At 43.9% G+C, this 20,062-nt stretch overlaps 1 protein-coding gene across 19 annotated transcripts in view; it reads left to right on the plus strand.

Moving 5' to 3' along the window:
* The window catches only part of LOC119857578 (transmembrane protein 263-B-like), a 312,491-nt gene that overhangs the window by 38,670 nt on the left and 253,759 nt on the right, over window positions 1–20,062 (plus strand). For all 19 annotated transcript variants that reach the window (XR_006281807.1, XR_006281806.1, XR_006281804.1 and 16 more), the window contains one exon: window positions 1,728–1,818. Coding sequence is in view for 12 of the 19 variants with exons in the window: in XM_038406699.2 (XP_038262627.1) it covers window positions 1,728–1,818 (91 nt within the window). In the remaining 7 variants the exon portion in view is untranslated. The remainder of the gene's footprint in view (window positions 1–1,727; window positions 1,819–20,062) is intronic.

Consider the following 20,062-nt stretch of genomic DNA (forward strand, 5'->3'; position numbering starts at 1 on the left):
GTAAGCATGTTAGCAGCACACCTACGTTTAAGTGAGCCACTGTAAATTTCCGGCTGCATATGTTCAGAACATAATTTTTAAACAATCAAATCTCTGGTTAAATCAAACCCAGTTGTTTTCAAAACGAACAAAAGCCCAGTTCCCTAATGAGACTCTTGTCCACACTAAACTTCAGATTTCACTTGTTTTTACCGTAGGATTGTGCCAAAAATAAAAGAAAATCATGTAGTTAGAATTTTTTTTAAAGGGAAGTCTGTATTTTGTTCACTTTCTCATAATGTAAAAAGGGATGAAGAGGCTTTATGTTTGTTTTTGTTTTTTTGACCTTCAACCAAAAACGTTTCAGGCACACGTAAATCATGGGAAATCTCACATCCAAAAGTGGTGGTTTTGTTTTTCTTTTAAGTTGCATGTGTGAAAAGTGAGATGTTATGGAAACTGTTCTGCAACTTTAACTATAAGTGACTGTCACCAGGGTCCATGATAAATCTGTTACCTGGGGCATACTAATGTGAGGTTATGAACATATCAATCATAGGGATTAGAAAGGCCCCCGGACTACTGGCATTGAATTGAGTGCTATGGAAAGGAATCTGGTAAAATGCGATTCTGCTTGAGAATCAGTTTTGAATACTATGTACATATATAGCTTGAAGTGGGTAAGCAAAATTAGCTTTTGATAGTTCACTGGGCTACTTGACTTTAAACATGCTCACTCGGCCTTGCCTTGAAAATACTTCATGCCCCTTGGCCTCCTTTATGCCTTTTTCATTCATAGATTAGAAAGCCAGGAGGGACCATTGTGATAATCTAGTCTGATGTTAAATGGGGAGGGCTCTAAGTTACTACAGAGAATTCTTTCCCAGGTATCTGCCTGGCGGGTCTTGCCTGCATGCTCGGGGTCCAATTGATCGCCATATTGGGGTCGGGAAGGAATTTTCTCCCAGGTCAAATTGGCAGAGACCCTGGAGGGGGAGGGAAGGGGTTTGCCTTCCTCTGCAGAATGGGGCACAGGTCACTTGCAAATTTTAAACTAAACTAGTGTAAATGGTGAATTCTCTGTAACGTGAAGTCTTCAAACCATGGTTTAAGGACTTCAGTAACTCAGCCAGAGGTTAAAGGGTCTGTTTCAGGAGTGGGTGAGGTTCTGTGGCCTTCATTGTGCAGGAGGTCAGGCTAGATGATCCTGATGGTCCCTTCTGACCTTAAAGATTATGAGTTTGAGGCCTCCTGTATAAAAGGCCATAGGACTTAAATAATTTCCATTTGAACTAGAGCATATCATTTAGAAAGATATCCAATCTTGATTTTAAAAATTTCCAGTGTTTGTGAATTGACTACGGCTCTTGGTAAATTGTTCCAATGGCCAATTACCCTCCAGATTAAAAATCTGCTCCTTATTTCTAGTCTAAATTGTCTAGCTTCAATTTCCAGTAGTTGGATCTTGGTATAAGTTTGTCTGCTAGACTGAAGAGCTCTTTCTCAAATTTCTTGTCTCCATATAGTACTTCTATACGGTGATCAACTCACTTCACTTAACTTCTCCGGCTCAGTTTCACCCTAATGTAAACTGGGTTAAATAAAACTTTACCTCTCTCCCTCCTCTTTGTTAAACTAATTAGATTGAGCCCCTTGAGCCTTTCACTATAAAGCATATTTTCCAATCCTTAATCCTTCTTGTGGTGGTTCTTCCAAAATTAAGTCCTTCTTGCTGTTCTTTCCTATAGGGACCCAGCTCAGAAACACAGATGGTCGAAGATGAAGCTGAGACAATCAGTGAAGAACTGCCACCTCATCTGCGGGAGGAGCCTCCTGAAGGTACAGTACCACCACCAGGATGAGTTCCTTGTAACCCATTGGGAGATTGTTCCTGGTTGGCCAGTACAGCTTTCCTGACACAGGGCCTTTCTGTCTTGAAGGGGGGCAAGAATCTTTGCTAATACTGACAGCTGAGTTTGACTTCTCAGCAGGAGCGTCTATTCAAAGAAAACTGCACATGTTGAAGTGCATGCACTGTTCCTCATATAGAAATTGGATTCTTTGGGTATGTCTGCAGTGGAGCTGGAAGGTGCAATTTCCAGCTCAAGTAGACATACATACACTATGCTGAGCTAGTGTGCTAAAAATAGAAATGTAGCCATAACAGTGCCAGCAGTGGGAGGGGCTGCTAGCCTTCAGCATGTACCTATGGTTTCAGACAGGATTATACTTGGGCAGCTAGCCCTTCTGTCACACACACCACTGCAGCTACGAGTACAGTCTCAGACAGGATTGTAGGTACGTACTCAGAATGCTAAGGCCCTCCTGCCGCTTGCGCTATTGTGGTTACACTTTAGTGCACTAGCTCAATCAGCATGGGCATATCTGCTCAGTGTGGAAATTGCAACTTTCAGCTCCAGTGTAGACATAGACATACCCTCTGAAAATAAGGCTTCTGATTTAAAATTGTCCTGGTTGTTGACTGAGGAAAACTAGTTCCTATCTTGTCTTATTTGTGATTTACTGTAATCATGGGGAAAACCTCCTTCGTAGGTTATCTGTTCGTTCTCCTTGCCCCTCTCTGCAGTACCCTGTTATATGACCCATCCCTAGTTCAGAGTAATCAAATCCAGGCTTTATAGGTTTGCCAGATTTTTTTTTTCTTTTCTTTTTGCCGTTTCTTGGAAACTGGTTTAGCAGTCCGAGAAAGAGGCTGTCAGTCAGCAGGAGGATCAGAAATGCCAATTTTAATTAAAAACCTCATTTCCAATTATGTGGCCTGGATTACACAGGGAACAAATCTCTTCTCACTATGTGAATGTTCCCAATGCTATGCTGAGCAAAATAGGTGCTGCTTTCCTTTGAATAGAAGCTGCGAACACTGCAGCACATATGATTCATCTTTAGCTTTTACTTGTCTCCAATTCAGTGACTTTTTAAAAATACAGTTATTCATAATCTCTCTGGAAGGCTTAACCCAGAAAGCGCTGAGCCTCTTATTAACAATTTACTATTAAAATGGGGGTCTCTAGCTTGTCAGATGTCAGTGGGAACACACATCCTTTTATTTTGTACTTCTAATTACTTTTCTTAAAGGGAAGAGCCCATCTTTTGTGTAAGCGACACAGTGACAGTCACCGTCTCAAAGGGGATGTGTACTGGGTAGAATAGCTCTGTCACCTTTTGCTCAGCATTCTGCTGTAGCTTCCTTGTCGAGTGCTGAGTACTGGTTGTCCTGCCTTGCATGCTCTGCTGGTTCTTTACCAGTAGATTCTAATATGGAGGTAGGTGCAACGCTGACTTATCCAGGTCCTCTTCCTACTACTATCTTAAACTTTCAAGGTACTGGGACCAGGTGGAAGGGCTGTGAATTCTCATACTGTATTTAAGTTGATAACTAAATAGATTTTTAACTACATAATATGAGGATTGCTGTCCCTTTGGCCACAATATTACTTCTTTGTGGAAACCAGTGGGGATCCTGGTGTGTTGCCGGCTGTGAGGTTGCCATCGAATGTGATGGTGTTTCTGTGAAATAGAAATGCAGTCCATGATTTCTTGTGATGGGTGAGACACCTGAATGGTCACCAAAAGGCACCTAAATGCTTGTTTTGTTCAAATTCTTTTTGCCTCAAATATGCAAGCTCTCTGGAACTTTAGAATTGTTGGTGGGTTAATAGAGGGCTGGCTTTGGGACAGTGTTTTGAGCCTAAGTGACGGAAATTTTAATGGTCTCATCTCTGTCTGTAGTGATGGTTAAGCCAGGATGCAACCACCACACGTCATGGGGGTAAGGATCTCAGTTATGCTCTGAGTCAGGATTAAAGTGAATTTAAAGACTGAATAAACCTCAATGGTGAAATGTAGGATGTCATCTTTTCACATTGGTGTTACAATACAGGGAATACGTTTTGCAGCTTTCACCGTACCTGACCTTTGACCAGTGGCTTCATTCTTCTGAAGCAATTAATGTAAGGCTTGTGATAAAATGTTTGGCCAAGGAACTTGCAAAAGACGACGTCTTTTGCATTTGCCTGTCATCCAGCCAGGTTGAAGGGTGATAGAAAACGTGTAATGCTGGCAGCTATATTTCATCTTGAGTGCACTGTTGAGTAGTCTGGGATAAGCACATGTTCTCCAGCTCTTTCCATCATTGCTGATACTAGGACAGAAATGTATTGAGGATGATGTGGCAGGTGAGATACTCCACAGGTAAACAATCAGGGCAGTAGATATGTCCCTTGTCTTAAATACTGAGTTCCATGTCTACCTTTTGATTTGTAAAGTGCAATTAAATGTAGCAAAATGAGAGGGATGGATCCCCAGGATGCTGAAAATCTACCTTTTCTGTGCTGTCCTCTGGGAAGAGTTGGAAAAGCTGCCATAAAATGATAGGATTGTGCTGTGGTTACAGGTGGTCCTGTATATTGGTGAAATTAAGCTAGCTCTTTTAGTTCACAAGCTGTGGTTCTAACAATATACACCAACTGTACTTATTACAGAGATTCTGGGAGATAGCAAAACAGCTTAGCTACAAGAGCCATTAAAAATGGCATACAATAAGACTAGATCTTTGAAGTTCTTTTAATAGAAGATGCAATTAAGCACCATCTTCTTGCAGTCATTTTTTTATTGCTGCCTGTTCCTCTTGATAACATTTTCCCAGTTAAATCAAATGCTTTGCAAAAAATACAGTAAATCATGTTGTAACTGTGCTGCGCTATTGTTTCTTGGCATCTATGAATTGGAGACAGTGTCTGCTCACCTTTTTATAATGAGAGCACAAGGGACGGCAGGCTTTCCAGAGTGTCTGCTCTTTTGGCTCAGTCCAATATTTCACTAAGTTGCATCATAGTGACTTCAGTTTCCAGACTGAAAAGTGCATTTAATCTCATCCTTGAGGGAGGGGAATTGGAAGGTACTGTACTATATATAAAGATAAAGTAAAATCAAAAGCTGGTCTTACAGGGATTGTATTGTGTTTCTGAATAATACTGTAGCACACTCCTCTGCAAATGCAGGACTTTAACTCATTTGGTTTTATTCTCTTGTCTTTCCAGTACCCTTAGTGACTAGAACAGAGCTGCCTAGTCACAAAGCACCTTTTCTCATGCATATGAGTTTCGCAAGTGCAACATGAGTAGGGAAAAACTTAATTTCAAATGGTGACATTAAAACTACTTTTAACTTGGATAAGCTTACATAAGTGTGATGAGTAATATAGTGTTGCTCTGCTTTCTGATGTTCCTCTGTCAGCCTGATTTGAGGCATTAAAATATTCCTATAGTGTATAGTTACAAATAAATCATGTAAGGAAGAAATTTTGGTTACGCCCGCTAAGATAACTGTCTAGGCGTATGTCTACACTTAACACTGCATATGCTGATGGGAAGGCTTCTCCCATTGCTATAGGTAATCCACCTTGCCAAGAGGCAGTAGCTAGGTTGACAGAAGAATTCTTCCATTTACCTAGCGCTGTCGACACTGGGGATGAGGTCAGTATAGCTGCATCTCTCAGGGGTGTGGATTTTTTACACCAATGAGAGATGTAGATATACCGATATAAGTTCCTAGTTTAGACCAGGCCTAAGTTAGAAATTGGTAAGGGGGGTTTCTATCCTTAACCAAGCTCCAGAATGTACTATTAATATTTCATATTTTTTGATAATCCTGTAGTTCACTTTTGTTTTACTTGTGTAATCTGCTCTGAATCCAACTGTTGTAGGTGACTGTATATATTTTAGCTTGTGATGAGAGAGGACCCTACTACTGACTATATCAACACACCCTTTTTTCTTGAGTTCAAATGGAGAATGATGTAAGAGTGTCTTGTTAAGGATAAGGAGTACTTGTGGTACCTTGCATCCGATGAAGTGAGCTGTAGCTCACGAAAGCTTATGCTCTAATAAATTTGTTAGTCTCTAAGGTGCCACAAGTACTCCTTTTCTTTTTGCGAATACAGACTAACACGGCTGCTACTCTGAAACTTGTTAAGGATAGTATGATATAAAAGTTTGTTACTCTTGCAAAATTAAACCTGCCAAAAGGCAGAGAGCAAACAATCTCACCGGACACCAATTTAAAGGTTTTTGTTGAGAATTCCTTGTGTAGACACATGAGGGCGCTGCATGGTTAATAACGCAGCAAGAAGTCTGGTGGCCCCTTAAAGACGAACCGATTTATTTGAGCATAAGCTTTCGTGGGTAAAAACCTCACTTCTTCAGATGCATGGAGTGAAAGTTACAGATGCAGACATAAATATACTGAGACAAAAAGAGAAGGGAGTTTCCTCACAAGTGGAGAACCAGTGTTGACGGGACCAATTCGATCAGGGTGGATGTAGTCCACTCCCAACAATAGATGAAGTGGTGTCAATTTCAGGAGAGGCAAAGCTGCTTCTGTAAGGAACCAGCCACTCCCAGTCCCTATTCAAGCCCAAATTAATGGTGTTAAATTTGCAAATGGATTTTAGTTCTGCTGTTTCTCTTTGAAGTCTGTTTCTGAAATTTTTTTTGTTCAAGTATATAATCTGTCCAGTCCTGTTTCTCCCAGGGGCTGCTTTGGAGCAAATGTTCTTATAGGTTCTGGTACATGAAATCTGTGGTGTGTTTGAGGTTTTAGATACCTTACTTGCTTCCTTGGATGGGGGTGAGATAAAGTATTTAGTCCTACAAACTGCTCTGTGATACCGCATGGGGGGCTTTATCAGCCCCCTCAATTTTAGGGGATTGGTGCTAGTATGCCTAGTGATCTTTTACCTTTTGACTTCATGCCACCTCCTTTTTTCATCTCCTTACTCTTTGATCTGGTCCATATCCTATGTAATAAGAAAGCACCTTTAGAAAATGGTTAATGATGGTAACTTGCATTGTATGAAGTGCTTTTCACCCTGATGGTGTGCTAAATACTTCACAGTATACAACAGTTCAGAGGAGTTGACAGCACCTAGCTTTGAAGGTCAGCAAATTCTAGAGTGTAACAAGTTTCAGAGTAGCAGCTGTATTAGTCTGTATTCGCAAAAAAGAAAAGGAGTACTTGTGGCACCTTAGAGACTAACGAATTTATTTGAGCATAAGTTTTCGTTGGTTTTAAAAGCAGCTCCCTGTTTTGCTCTGGTGACCTGTTGTACTTCTGTGGCATGTTAAACTGTGGGAACATAAAGCTATAAATTAGATTTAGCATGTTTTAACCTTAATACTGGTGGGTCCTCTCTGATTGCAAGGCTGTATTATTGGTTATGACAGCAGTAGGAGGAGCCCCCCTGTTGGAAGTTTATAAACCAGTTGTTCTCCTCTAATGGAGGTTTGAGATCTTTGTAAGTAGTAAACACTAAAGTTCTTATTACCAAATTGTTTTTGTTTGGAGGAGATGGCCCTAAAGCAGGGGTGGGTGAACGTTTTGGCCTAAGGGCCACATCGGGTTTCCGAAATTGTATGGAAGGCCAGTTAGGGGAGGCTGTGCCTCCCCAAACAGCGAGGCGTGGCCTGGCCTCCACCCCCCAGTGATGAGCTGCCAAAATCTTAACAACGGATTCCCTCCTCACCCCACGAGGGGGTTGTTGCCCACCCCCGCCCCCCGGAACTCCTGCCCCATCCAACCCCCCCCGCATTCCTTGACTCCCCCCAGGACCCCTGCCCCATCCACCCCCTTCCCCTTTCCCTGACTGCCCCCAGAACCTGGCAGGAGGGTCTCGTGGGCCACCGTAGTGGGTGCCACCCCATCCCTAAGAGCCAGAGGCACCTGCCGGGGGGGAAGTGGGGAGTCTTGGCGGTGCTTACCTGGGGCAGCTCCCAGGAAGCATCCAGCAGGTCCCTCTGGCTCCTGGGGCAGGGGAGCGTAGCTGTGGGGGAGCAGAGAGAGCAGCCGCTCCCCCCACTGATCACATCAAAAGTGGTGCCTTAGGCGCCAACTCCCTGGGTGCTCTGGGGCTGGAGCACCCACGGGGAAAATTGGTAGGTGCAGAACAACCACCGGCAGCTCCCTGCCCCGTGCCCGGCTCCAGCTCACCTCTGCCTCCACCTCCTTCCCTGAACCCATCGCCCCGCTCTGCTTCTGCGTGCCACTCCCCCTCCCCCCCGCCGGCTTCCAGCGAATCAGCTGTTCAGTGGGAAGCCAGGGAGGACTGAGAAGCAGGCCGTGGTTTCCCGCTCAGGCCGAGGGTGGCGGAGGTGAGCTGGGGCAGGGAGCAGTTCCCCTGCGCCCCCCTCCCCGGGTTACCTGCTGCAGCGCGGGCGGCCCTCATCGTGCCCCCCCCCCCCCCGCCCGAGCTCACCTCCGCTCTGCCTCCCTGGGCTTGAGTGGGAAGCCGCCGCTTGCTTCTCAGCCCGCCCCGGCTTCCCGTGCGAACAGCTGATTTGCGGGAAGCCTTGGGGGGGCGGAGAAGAAAAGCGGAGCGGCGTATTCAGGAGAGGAGGTGGAGCAGAGGTGAGCTGGGGCCGGGGTGGGGCGGGGAGCTGCCGGTGGGTGCTCTGCACTCACCAAATTGTCCTTTTGGGTGCTCTAGGGCTGGAGCACCCATAGAGTCAGCGCCTAAGGCGCCACTTTTGGACGGTTACATTTAGAAGCCCTTTTAGAACCGGTTGTCCCTCGCAGAACAACCAGTTCTAAAAGGGCTTCTAAATTTAACAACTGGTTCTAGCAAACTGGTGCGAACTGGCTCCAGCTCACAACTGCCCCCCCGGGACCCTTGCACCATCCACCCCTCCCTGATCCACCCCTGCCTGCTCCCCACCGCCCCATCCAACCTCTGTTCCCGCCCTCTGACTGTCCCACCCCCTATCCACGCCCCCGCCCCCTGACCACCACCCTGAACTCCCCCGCTCCCTGCCCCCTTACCACGCTGCTTGGAGCACCGGTGGCTGGAGGCGCTACAGCCGCGCTGCCCAGAGCACCAGGATAGGCAACCGTGCTGCCCAGCTGGAGCCAGCCACGCCACTGCGCAGCACAGAGCACCGGGTCAGGCTGCGGCTCTGCAGCCCAGAGTATTGTGCCGGCGGTGCAGTGAGCTGAGGCTGCGGGGGAGGGGCTGGGGTCTAGCCTCCCGGGCCAGGAGCTCAGGGACTGGGCAGGAGGGTCTTGCAGACCAGATGTGGCCTGTGGGCCGTAGTTTGCCCACCTCTGCCCTAAAGCGAGAGTCTAGTATCTGAACCATCTGTGTTTCTCTGCACCAAAAGTTCCATTCCAGGCAGACACCATCTCTTCTAATGCAGACACACTGAGTTCTATTTAGTTCGTTTTAGGAGGGCTCTTTTGAATGAGAACTTCTAAAAACTAGGTCCTCTCATCTGCATGGTAATCCTCAATCAGGGTTGGCCAAACTCTGGCTCATGAGCCACATGCAGCTCTTTTACAGTTAAAGTGCGGCTTGCTGAGCCTCCACCATGTGCCCTCCACATTGTCTCCCTACCAGACTGGGCAGAGGGAGATTGGTGCTTCTGCCCTGCGGCTGAGTGGTGGGACTGGGGGCTTCTATACTGCAGGGAGGGAAGTTTTAAGGGCTTTAGCCCCGCAAGGGGGTGTCAGGGCAGAAGCCCCGGGCCCCAGCAGGCACCACTCTGCAGGGCAAGTTGTGTGTGTCTTGTGACTCTTGAACTTCAGAAGATTATTGTATGTGACTTGGAGGGTCAGTAAGTATGGCCACTCCTATCCTAGATCCTGGAAGACTTACTGTAGAACAAGCTGTGACAGCAGGGTCTTTCTCAAAACTTACCCTCACCTACTGTGCTGCAATATGCTGAGCACTGTTTGCTTGCTGCCACTACCTTAAAAGTGGCTGAATTTCATTAGTTCCATGTGTATCCCAGGGCCAAAATGCATTTGAGCCTTTTACAGGGGCACATGGTATGGTGTGTGTGGGATCCTTCAGGAGAAAAGTGCTACACCAATGTGCAATAGTGTTTATTGCAGCAGGATATAAATAGTTTTAAATCGGGTCTAAGAGCCTAATATCAGCTATCATCCATTCCATGGATGCATGTTTGACAGCTACTGACTTTATTGTAGAATAAAGACGTGGGGGTTAAGATGTGATATTTTCATCCCACTTGCAGTACATGTGGTAGCCATGTGTATTTAAGCATCAGGGTGTTTCCTATGCCCTTGCAGCAGGACTGAACTCTCTTGTTCTGTTGGTATATGGATCACCAGGGACACTTTCACAGCTGAGTTCTTACAGCACATATTGGTATTGCTCACAGATTACTGTCTTTGGGTATATGTGCATAAATGTTAATGGGCTAGGCCATGTTTTGCTGGAAACAGTGGACTCTGATCAGAGAGCTCTTAAAGGTCCAGCCACATGTTCAGTTTCAACTTTAGACCAAAATATTTGGGTCTAATGTACGTAACTTCTGTTAGGTTCTGACCACTGCTTTATGCAGTTCAATCCGGGGACTGTTGTGCATCTAGAATGTTGCTGGAGCCAGTCTCTATATTTGTAGTCACTGAGACAAATGAATTGTATGGGCTTTTCTCTTCTTCTTACCCACAGTACTGCAGTGTCTGCACTGGAGACAAACTATTGCCAGCAGACTAAATGGTCATAGCTTTAAATCCCATATCAAGAGTGCTACAAATTTGAGCCATGCTAGATTCTCAGTCCTGCTACCTGCCAGTTTTTTGTCTTACTTTTAAAGCGTGGTATAAAAAAGTCCCTAAAGGTGACCCCTGGGGTATCCGAATGGTAGTGATGTAATTCCCTCTAAAGAAGCTCCTATTTGTACCAGATCTGTTTCCCTTCAAGTGATCTATATTAAGCCCTGTACCATAATCTTTGCTTAGCCAATCTAAAGAATTAAACCTCATTAAAATGCCTTGTGAGACTGAGTGTTTCATCCACTGCTTTCAGTTAATCTGCCACATAACTGTTTTCAGTCATGCTCTGGCAAATCAGTTAAGCAAAACCACATCTTTTGTCAAACCCTACTGGGCTGCCATCAATCAATTTTGCTTTCCAAGGTTCTGTCCGACTAAATCTCTGACAATGGCATCTTTTTTGCACAGTAGATCTTAAACTGTCTGCTTGGTTGCTGGCTACAGCTTCTGCTTTTTGTGTGTTTATGGCTAGTGGAAAATCTTGCCCTAAGTTACGTCCATGAAGCCCCAAGCGGGAGAGAGAATGATCTTGTGGTGAAGATAAAGGACTGAGAATTTGAAGACCTGTAATCTGTTCCTGGTTATACCAGTGACTTACTGTGTGGTTTTGGACAAGTCACTTCCCTTCTCTGAAAGTCAATCCCCCCCCACCTAAAAAATGAGAATAACAATTCTTTCTTATCTTTGGCTTCACTACTTCCTCCCTCTTTCCCCCCACTCTTCCCCCTCCCACCCCCAACAGATCTTTCTTATTTCTCTGCTGTCCTCCAAAATAGTTCCTGTGTCTGCAGAGAGAACTGACCTAGAGCATCACCCTCCACACGGTGTCTGCCTTAACATTTTTTGCCAGGCTTGTAAAACATCAGTCTAGCCTATGCAGCTCCCACCCCGCTTCCTTTTATTTTAAAAGCAGCCAAGATTTTGTTTTATGTTTCCAGGTTCCCCAATGGTCAGCTGTATTTTTTCATGCTTTATTTCACTGCACTTCTTGATGAGCTCTTTTTGATATTTTTAATTTCAGATTGCTTTTGGATTCTTGGTGTAGCACCCACTCAGTGTTATTGCAGTAATAGACTTATCATTGGCAGCATGAACTTCCAGTTCAGCAGCCATATTATACTCTCTCCTAAAAACAGCGTGAATGTTTAAATTCTTGGCTTCATTTTCTCCCTCACCCCTACTCTTGCTTCTACTTCTCCCGGTCTCATATGGTATAATGAGATGTTACTTTGGCTGCTCAGCATCCCTCTCTCCAGCCCACACCATGTCCCAGAAATCATTGTCTCAATAAATGTTGTATATGTGCACAGCATCGGTTTTTAATGAGTATAAAAAGATTTCAAATGCTTGGCCTATTCCAGAAAAGAGGTTTGTGCAACTTAGACAAATAGGGGTAACCTCTTGTAAGTGGTTCTTGTCCGTACAGTAGGCTTATATGATGAATCAATAACTATCTAGTTTTCCCTGAAGGTGTTCATACTCTGCCTATTCTACATGTATACTCATGGTTTGCCTTCGTATATTATTTGTGGGAAGAATGCATCATCGAAATGTAAAGATTTTCAAGTGGAAGAGCCAGTAGGAGCTTTTGTCAGGGGTTCTCTTCTTTAGATAGAAAATACATCTTTTTAGTTATTCGTAAATGGTTCTGGGAATGAGTCTTTTTAAAAAAACAAAAACAAAAAAACCCACCTCTGGTCATGTCTGTCTGTTATGGCATGGAACCATATCTTATTCCATAATTAAGGTGACAGTCTATATTTTTTACTTTAAAATGTGTAGAATCTGGATGTGTAGATGGGATGTATATCACAAATAATAGATATTTGCGCACACCCACACACTTTTTTCAAACTTTGGAGCCTGAAGTTAGGCACCAAAATAAATGTAACTTAATTTCTCACATGTCCTAAGCACTGTCAACTTCTGCTGCAGTTAACAGGAGCAGCAGATGCTCAGTGTCCAAAAATCAAGCTAAGCACCTGTTGCTCCCATTGACTTCAATGGAATTTTGTGGGCACTTATCCATCTGTGAGAAATCAAGTGGCTTTTATTTAGATGCCCAAATATGGATTTAGTTGCCTAATTTTAGATACCCAGGTGTGAAAGGTATGGGGAGGGCAATATATATTGTTTTCATCAAAAAATTTTTGCATATGGAAATGCACAAGGTTCACTTCATCCACCTCTTCAAATGCAGCCACATCTGGTACGAATGAGCACAACTGTTTAACAGCTGCAGCAATAACACTCCTCAACAGTTTATTCTTCCTATTCTAATTTTAGGGAAGTAGAATTTAATCACTTGATCTAGTATTTATCTTGGACACTAGGATTAATATTATCCTTGTTTTTGTTTTTCTTTAAATGCCAAGTAAGTGTTAGTGACCTCAAGTGGCCAGGGCCTCTTGGCTTTCTCTCTTCCCTACGCTATTGCAGTATCTAAAAGAAGACACCTCTGCCACTTTGGTGCTCCTTGATACCAGTGTAGAGCGTAGCTTTGGTATTGAGTTGGAGGGAAGTGCACCGCTTTCTGAGTCATCTGCAGCACTTCTTGCAGTACCCTGGGTTTTTATTGCAGTCTCCAATACTGCCCGACCTCTCCTCACCTTGTGGAATCCTAACAAAATCACATCCAAGGTAATATAGCAGCAGGCCAAAAGAACACTGAGAAAAATAGTAATGAAAAGTCATTTGGTTTTCACACTGTTAAATACAATACAATTTTTGTAAAAGACTTGTAAAAAGGTAGTTAAATGTTAGCTCTTACCCTCCTAGCTAAACATTTCGCGAATTCTGGAATAGTCTTCCAAAGAAAGAGATGGAAGCAACATCACTTGAGACATTTAAAAACAGATTCTACAATGCATTAGAAAATGTAATGTAGGGTGCAACCTTACACTAGCAAGTAGATGGCGATGTAATAAAGCTTTTATCCAGCTCTACTTTCTCTGAATCTCTGACTGCTGATAGGAATAAGATGTTTTTCTGATGATGTGCGGAGGATGCTCTAAAAGCATATGTGACAAAGTTCCTCCTCTACCTTGGTGGGTCCCATGCTTATTGGCGGATTTGCTCGCCTCAGAGATTCACGGCAGCCCTCAGTTTGGCCACTTTTGCTAGTGGCTCAGACCTGCTGTTCACTCAGCTAACCTCATCACTGGCCAGCATGGGGGAAATGGAGAACAATCCCCGCAGTCTCTGTGTTCCACCTAGTGGGTCAGGGACAGGTCAGATCCCTTTCCAATTTAGACCTTCCCTTCTGGTGTTTCTCACAGACCACAAGTCAACTCCTCCTGTGTCCAGTCAGGAGTTAGGAGGATGGGGGGAACCCAAGCCCACCCTCTACACCAGGTTCCAGCCCAGGGCCCTGTGGATAGCAGCTGTCTACAATGTTCCCTATATCAGCTGTGTGACAGCTACAACTCCCTGGGCTACTTCCCCATGGCCTTCCTCCAGCACCTTCTTTATCCTCACAACAGGATCTTCCTCCTGAAGCCTGATCAAGTTTGAACTCTGCACACCTTCTCACTCCCTGCTCCTGGCCAGGAGTGGGTCTACCAATTTAGTGGCAACTGCTTGGGGTGGCAAAATTGCTGCCGCCGCAATAGCAGTGGAGCTGCCGCCGAATTTGCCGCTGCAGGACATGGACTGCCGCCCCAAGCACCTGCTTGGAAAGCTGGTGCCTGGAGCCGGCCCTTCTCCTGGCATGCCCCCCTACTAACTGATGGGAGGTCTTTTTTTTAAACTGGGTGTCCTGATTAGCCTGCCTGCTGTAATTGATTCTAGAAAAGTCTTAATTGGCTCCAGGTGTCTTGATTAGCTTACAGGTCTTAATTGGTTCTAGCAGGTTCCTGATTGCTCTAGGGCAGCCCCTGCTCTGGTCACTCAGGGAACAGAAAACTGTTCATCCAGTGGCCAGTATATATGCCTACTACCAGACTCCTGTACCTGGATCCCAATAGGACCAGACTCCTGTACCCCACTGATCTGGGTCTGTCACACACATTAGTGGGCTTCTCTGACCTAAAGTTTTGGAATTGTCTGCTCCTATCCACTCCATTTCCCATACCTTGCCTGCCTGTCTCTGTTTGCTAAGAGACATGTTAGCTAATGCTGAGGTTTTTAATATTCCCCTATGCCTACCAGGGTGTATACTCTTACTGTGACTAACGTACTTAATATTGCAGTCATTATTACCTGAAATCTTAAACTCAAAATGGGGGTTATCTGTCTCCTGTTGCAAAATTTTTTGATGGTTTATAATTTTGTATTTTGCTTTGTACTGAATTAATGTCTGCGTACTCTGCAGAGCATGCAAAAAAGCAAATGAGGTGAGAATTGTTTTCTTGCCCTGTATAAACTGATTTTAATTTGAAATTTAAAGATTAAATGGTCACACCTGACACTTCTGGCCTGTAACAAGGGCCAGAATCTGGGATTCTTAAATCAATATTGCAGCAGGTTGGAAATTAGCTTACAAGTGGAAGAAGAACTTGATCATTTAGAATTGTCATTACTTTCCAGCACCAGTGTGTGACCTGCAGCTTGTGAGATAATCCATAAGTGTGGTCTCTCCAAAGGATGGGCAACTGATGAGCAGTTTAGAATGTATCTGTGTAAACCTGTCACTAAAAGAGCTAGTTAGTATCTATCAAGAATCTACAAGAGAGAAACAAGTGCTCATATTGAATCATACTAGTTTCATTTTTCTGGCAATTGAACTTTATCATAAAAAATGCAATTGGCCCCTGCTAAGGTTAAACACCAATGTTACTATTTGTACTCTCTATACTTTTGGCTATTTTCTTGTTTCTTCCTGATATGCATTTATCTTCCAGAGAGTTCCTGCATTTCTTGGCTCCAAACAAACCATCATTATGTCTTATTGTCTAAAACAATCATATTTGGTTAGGCCAACTGTTGGTATGTAGAGAGATATTGGACTACAGTTGAATAGAATGTGTAAGGAACCACCTACTTAATTGTATTAAATGCCAAAAAAATCACACCCTGTACTGACTAAATGTTAATACCACATTGTTAGAATCAGGACACTGGGAAATGCAAAGTAGGGTTCCAGTTTAACACCATCATTGGCTGTGCTGCTTGTACTTTGCATTTTATAGCCTGATATTATGTTACAATTTTGCAGGTTTTTGCATTTAACACCTTGGTGGATGTTTTACTTTAAATAACAAATAAGAAAAAATTCAGAGCACTTTAGCGGTGAAGCTTGTAAGTGTCTTGATCCAGAGCTATCAAGCTTGTGGACCTCACATGGTCTTACAGTGGAGTCTCTGTAATAATTTTTCAGATTTGAAGAACAGACACATGTTTTTCATGGAGAATAATTTATTTAGGGGCATACGTAGGGTATAATAGGATGTGATTTTAAAAAAGGGAAATGGCTATATATCAGTGAATATATCTTGCCTAATGAGATCGATTGGGCTGTGGTATATCATCATAAGAGAATAATAGAAGCCTCATCACTTGAGAAGGTAATTGAGAATGTGGTCATAAGTCAAATCCAGCTATATTTAACTTCCTCAGATTTCTTTGCTTCATGTCCTTGTGAACTGAGACCAGAATATGGAACAGACGCTGTATGAGCAGGGTTTATTTAAAGATGTCATAGGTTTATCTCTTTGGGTATGTCTGCACGGCAGTGTAAGCACTGGGTTAGTGGGAGTCAGATCTGTGAATCCTGGGTTTGTAAGCTCAGGGCTTGATTGTCCATATTCTTTGGTGACCTTCAGTTAAGAATTTCTGGACCTGGGCCCCAAACCCAGGCTCCAGTATCCACAGAGCAGTATGCAGACTTGAGTCAAACTGCCATATGCTAAGCTTCCTGGTACCCTCCCCAGCTGTGGCTGCTCTCTCCCTTAATTTGTGGTTCAGTGTAGGAAAACTTGACTGTCCACCATGTACAGTACAGGAAGATGTTGCAGCCCACCAGTGCAAATTGCTGAGCTGTTTTTTGAGTCAGCAGCATGGAGGAGTCACCGTGTGAAGAGCTTTTCTTGCTTGTGCTTTCACTCCTGTTTCAGGAAACAGGCAGAGCATCTGAGATACTGATGGACATTTCAGAGGTGTTTGCTGACCTGCTGAAGGTTCCTAACAGAGGAGGGAAGAGGAGTTCAATGATACAGATATAGAAGACTCAAACTGTCTGCTGCTGCTGCTCACGACTCTCTCGATATAGCCGCTGATGCATCCCGTATACACGGGCACTTCTAGCGCAGGGTGACAAGCACATGCGGGCCTGTGTTGACCTGCCGTGGGTCCAGAACTGCTGCATGAAAAAAGCTACAGAGCTTTGTAAGCTGCTTTCTCTGACCCTTCAGCATCATGATGCATGTATGAGGGTAGCCATACTGGTCCAGAAGCAGGTTGCTGTCACTGTCTGAAAGCTGGCTAATTCAGACTGCTCCAGTCTGTTGCTAACCAGTTTGGTGTTGAAAGGCCACTGTGCATAAAGTGTGGCAGAGGTTTGAGGCAATCAGGTGTGATTTACCCAAAGATGCTGGGCATAAATGATACCTCTGAAGTAATTCTTGGTTTTCAGAGAATGGGGATAGAGAATATTAACTTTTCAGAGAAAGTGCACTGGGGCCATTGCTGGGACTTGTATCCATAGTTTGCCCTCCTCAAGGACATGTACATAAACTGCAAAGGATACCTGTGACAGTCTGTATGTCAACGTAGCACCACGGAACCCCCATATTCGCTATGGTGATATGATTAAGATATTTTTTGTACAAAGTATACCTTGTGAGGTATCATTTTAAAAGTCTTGATCTATAGAACATTAATATCCTGTTTGGATTGTATGTACTATCATTGAATGTGAAGTATTACTATATGTGTTACTGAAATATGTTGTGAGGTTAGAAACACCAACAACCAGCCTCATTTACAACTTTTGCCTTGGTTTATGAAACCATGTCCTGATCTCAGAGGACCTGGTGAAAGAAAGTTTAATTACACTCTCAGCAGGTATAGAATAGTGGTTGAATGTGTTTTTGGTGGACTGAAATCGTATTGGTGCTGTTTACATACCTGTTTTTGGATTCCAGTGCCATCAATGCTGTCCATGTTATTGTGGTTTGCTGAAATTGAAGGTGAGCAATTTCTCCCCTGAATGGACCTATGACAGTAATGGATTGCTAAATTGGTACACTCAACCAGAAAGTGAACCTATCACACCTGGTGCAGGATGCACCCATGCAACAGAAATCAGGGATGCTCTGTGAACCCACATTATGCAATTGCATGGGCCAATAAAAGACGGAGACTCATATATTTATGAATGTGTTTGTAGAATGATGACAGTACCTTATTTACTGTAACATCGTGCAGTGAAGTGGGGAAGTAGTTAAGTATTTTAGTTATGGATGAGAGGTTGGCTTATGAACTGGAGGTGAGGATTGATGTATATTGTACTTGTTGGTAACATGACTGCTTATGAAATGGGGAGGGGGGGTTGTGACGAACTATGGATTGATGTAAATAAATGTATTGAGAAATTGGGAACAACTTTACTAGTCCCTTATATGTTTGTTTATTAGCTGCCATTAGCACACCAAAACACCAGTAATAAACCAACACCAAAACCATTAATGAAATAGTGTAGAAACTGAACATTTAACAATGCAAACACTGTTAACCAATACCAAGAAATGAAGACTCTAATGTTGCATGTCCCCTGGGCCCCTGTTCTCCTTCCCTTTCTTGCATGTTTAGGATGCACTTGGCACCTCTGCACAGGGGTGAAGGCCTGCAGGTGGTACATTTGTACTGTCTGACTACTGTTGCATGGGCCAGCCAACCATGGATTTTTCCACAGTATTCCTGGTCTGCAGCACGTGGTACCATGCGGGAGACTCAGGACATGGTGCGGGTACAGTAGGAGCTGGTACTCTTGCAGCCAGAAGTGCAAGCAGCCTCTCAAACAGGCTTTATGCTGTGGTCTTTATGCTGTGCTCTATCTTCTTCCTTCAGCCGATGGTCCTACTCCATAAACTGTGTTGCATGCCTCTTCTTGCACATTGCAATTCTGTCCTGTTGCTCTGTAGCCTATCTGTGCCTTTCCATTTGCCATGAATCCTTCTCCTTCTGGTGTTGGCCCTGTCCAGAATGTCCACCATAAATTCATCATGGAAACACTTCCTCTTGGATTGATCCGTGACAGTTCTGAATCCCAGGGACCTGCTGGAGTCTGCCTGTGCTGCAGAGGAGGAGGGACCAGCAGAGGCAGAAGGACCTGGACCCAAACTGTGTCCACACTTCAAAAGAATGGAGTTTGCGCTCGAGTCCTTATGGGACTTGGGCTTGAACCTCTTATCCCCTCCCCCCAGGGGATCCGAGGCCTGAAGGACTTGCTGGTAAGAGTTAGGCAGAATTGGGTGTAGATAGAAGTGGGGGTTGGGCTCGAGCCTGAATCTGAGCCCAGGCTTATATTGCAGTGTAGTCATCGCCTTTGTAATGAGGAACAAGGCTGAGGGGTCCAAGCTCATTTCCTTAAATATCTGAACATCCATAGTAGTTAAAATCAGCTGGGAAACACTTCCTGTCTCAACTCAAGTTGGTATACTCCATATCTGATGGCAAAGCTTTCTCAGGTGATTGACCTTGGCTTTGTAATTTGTTTCCATTGGACTAAGTCCAGCCATCTTCTGTGTGATTTCCCAGCATGGTCATGTGTTCTGTAAACTAATATTTAAATCTAGATTGGGAAAAACATTAAGAAAATGTGCTCTGTGGCAGGTGGAGGAGTGGAGGGACAGTCAGAACAACTCAGACTCAGGGTATTATCCTTTTTTGTCCTTCGCCATAGCTAACATCTGTAACTTTCCAGTTCATTGGTCTAATTAATAGCTAATTAGCTGGGAATATTTGCTTTACATGTTCTATGTAGACAAGATGCTCTTGACAAAATTGGGGACTGCAAAAGGCAGGGTCTGATTGCATTGTCCACATAGAATGCTTCACGCTAATTCCATTTGATTCTGTGTGGGTTAGCGTTCTAAAGAGCAGATACAGACATTTCCTGTGAGTGTGTTGTTCATAGTGAGCACTCTGATGGGAAAGATATCCGGTAATGGGAATTTTCCATTCTTCTATCTCTTTTTAATTTTCGTTTGCTATGCGCTTACTGCAGACAACCCTGCAGAGGGCTGCAGAGGGCCAAAGTCGACATTAATCAGGGTATTAAACTGTGCTTAAACGTGTGATGACAGTTATGATTAGAATAATAGATTGGCAATTTTTTTATATCATTGAGCTTACATTTGCTGCTTTCCTGAGTTTAAATTCCAAGATATTCAGAATGTCTTTATTTCCATGTCATAATTAATTCATTTCAAAGATAAAATTTGAAAAGGTGGCAAAGCGATTTTTTTCCCCCAGTTCTCCCTCTCCCTCCTTAATTTCAGTTTCTGCTCTCCTTTCCCCCCTCCCCCCCCATGTCAGGGTTCTGGGTGTA

This window comes from Dermochelys coriacea, chromosome 6 (genome assembly GCF_009764565.3).
Source record: "Dermochelys coriacea isolate rDerCor1 chromosome 6, rDerCor1.pri.v4, whole genome shotgun sequence".
NCBI classification, from domain to species: domain Eukaryota; kingdom Metazoa; phylum Chordata; order Testudines; family Dermochelyidae; genus Dermochelys; species Dermochelys coriacea.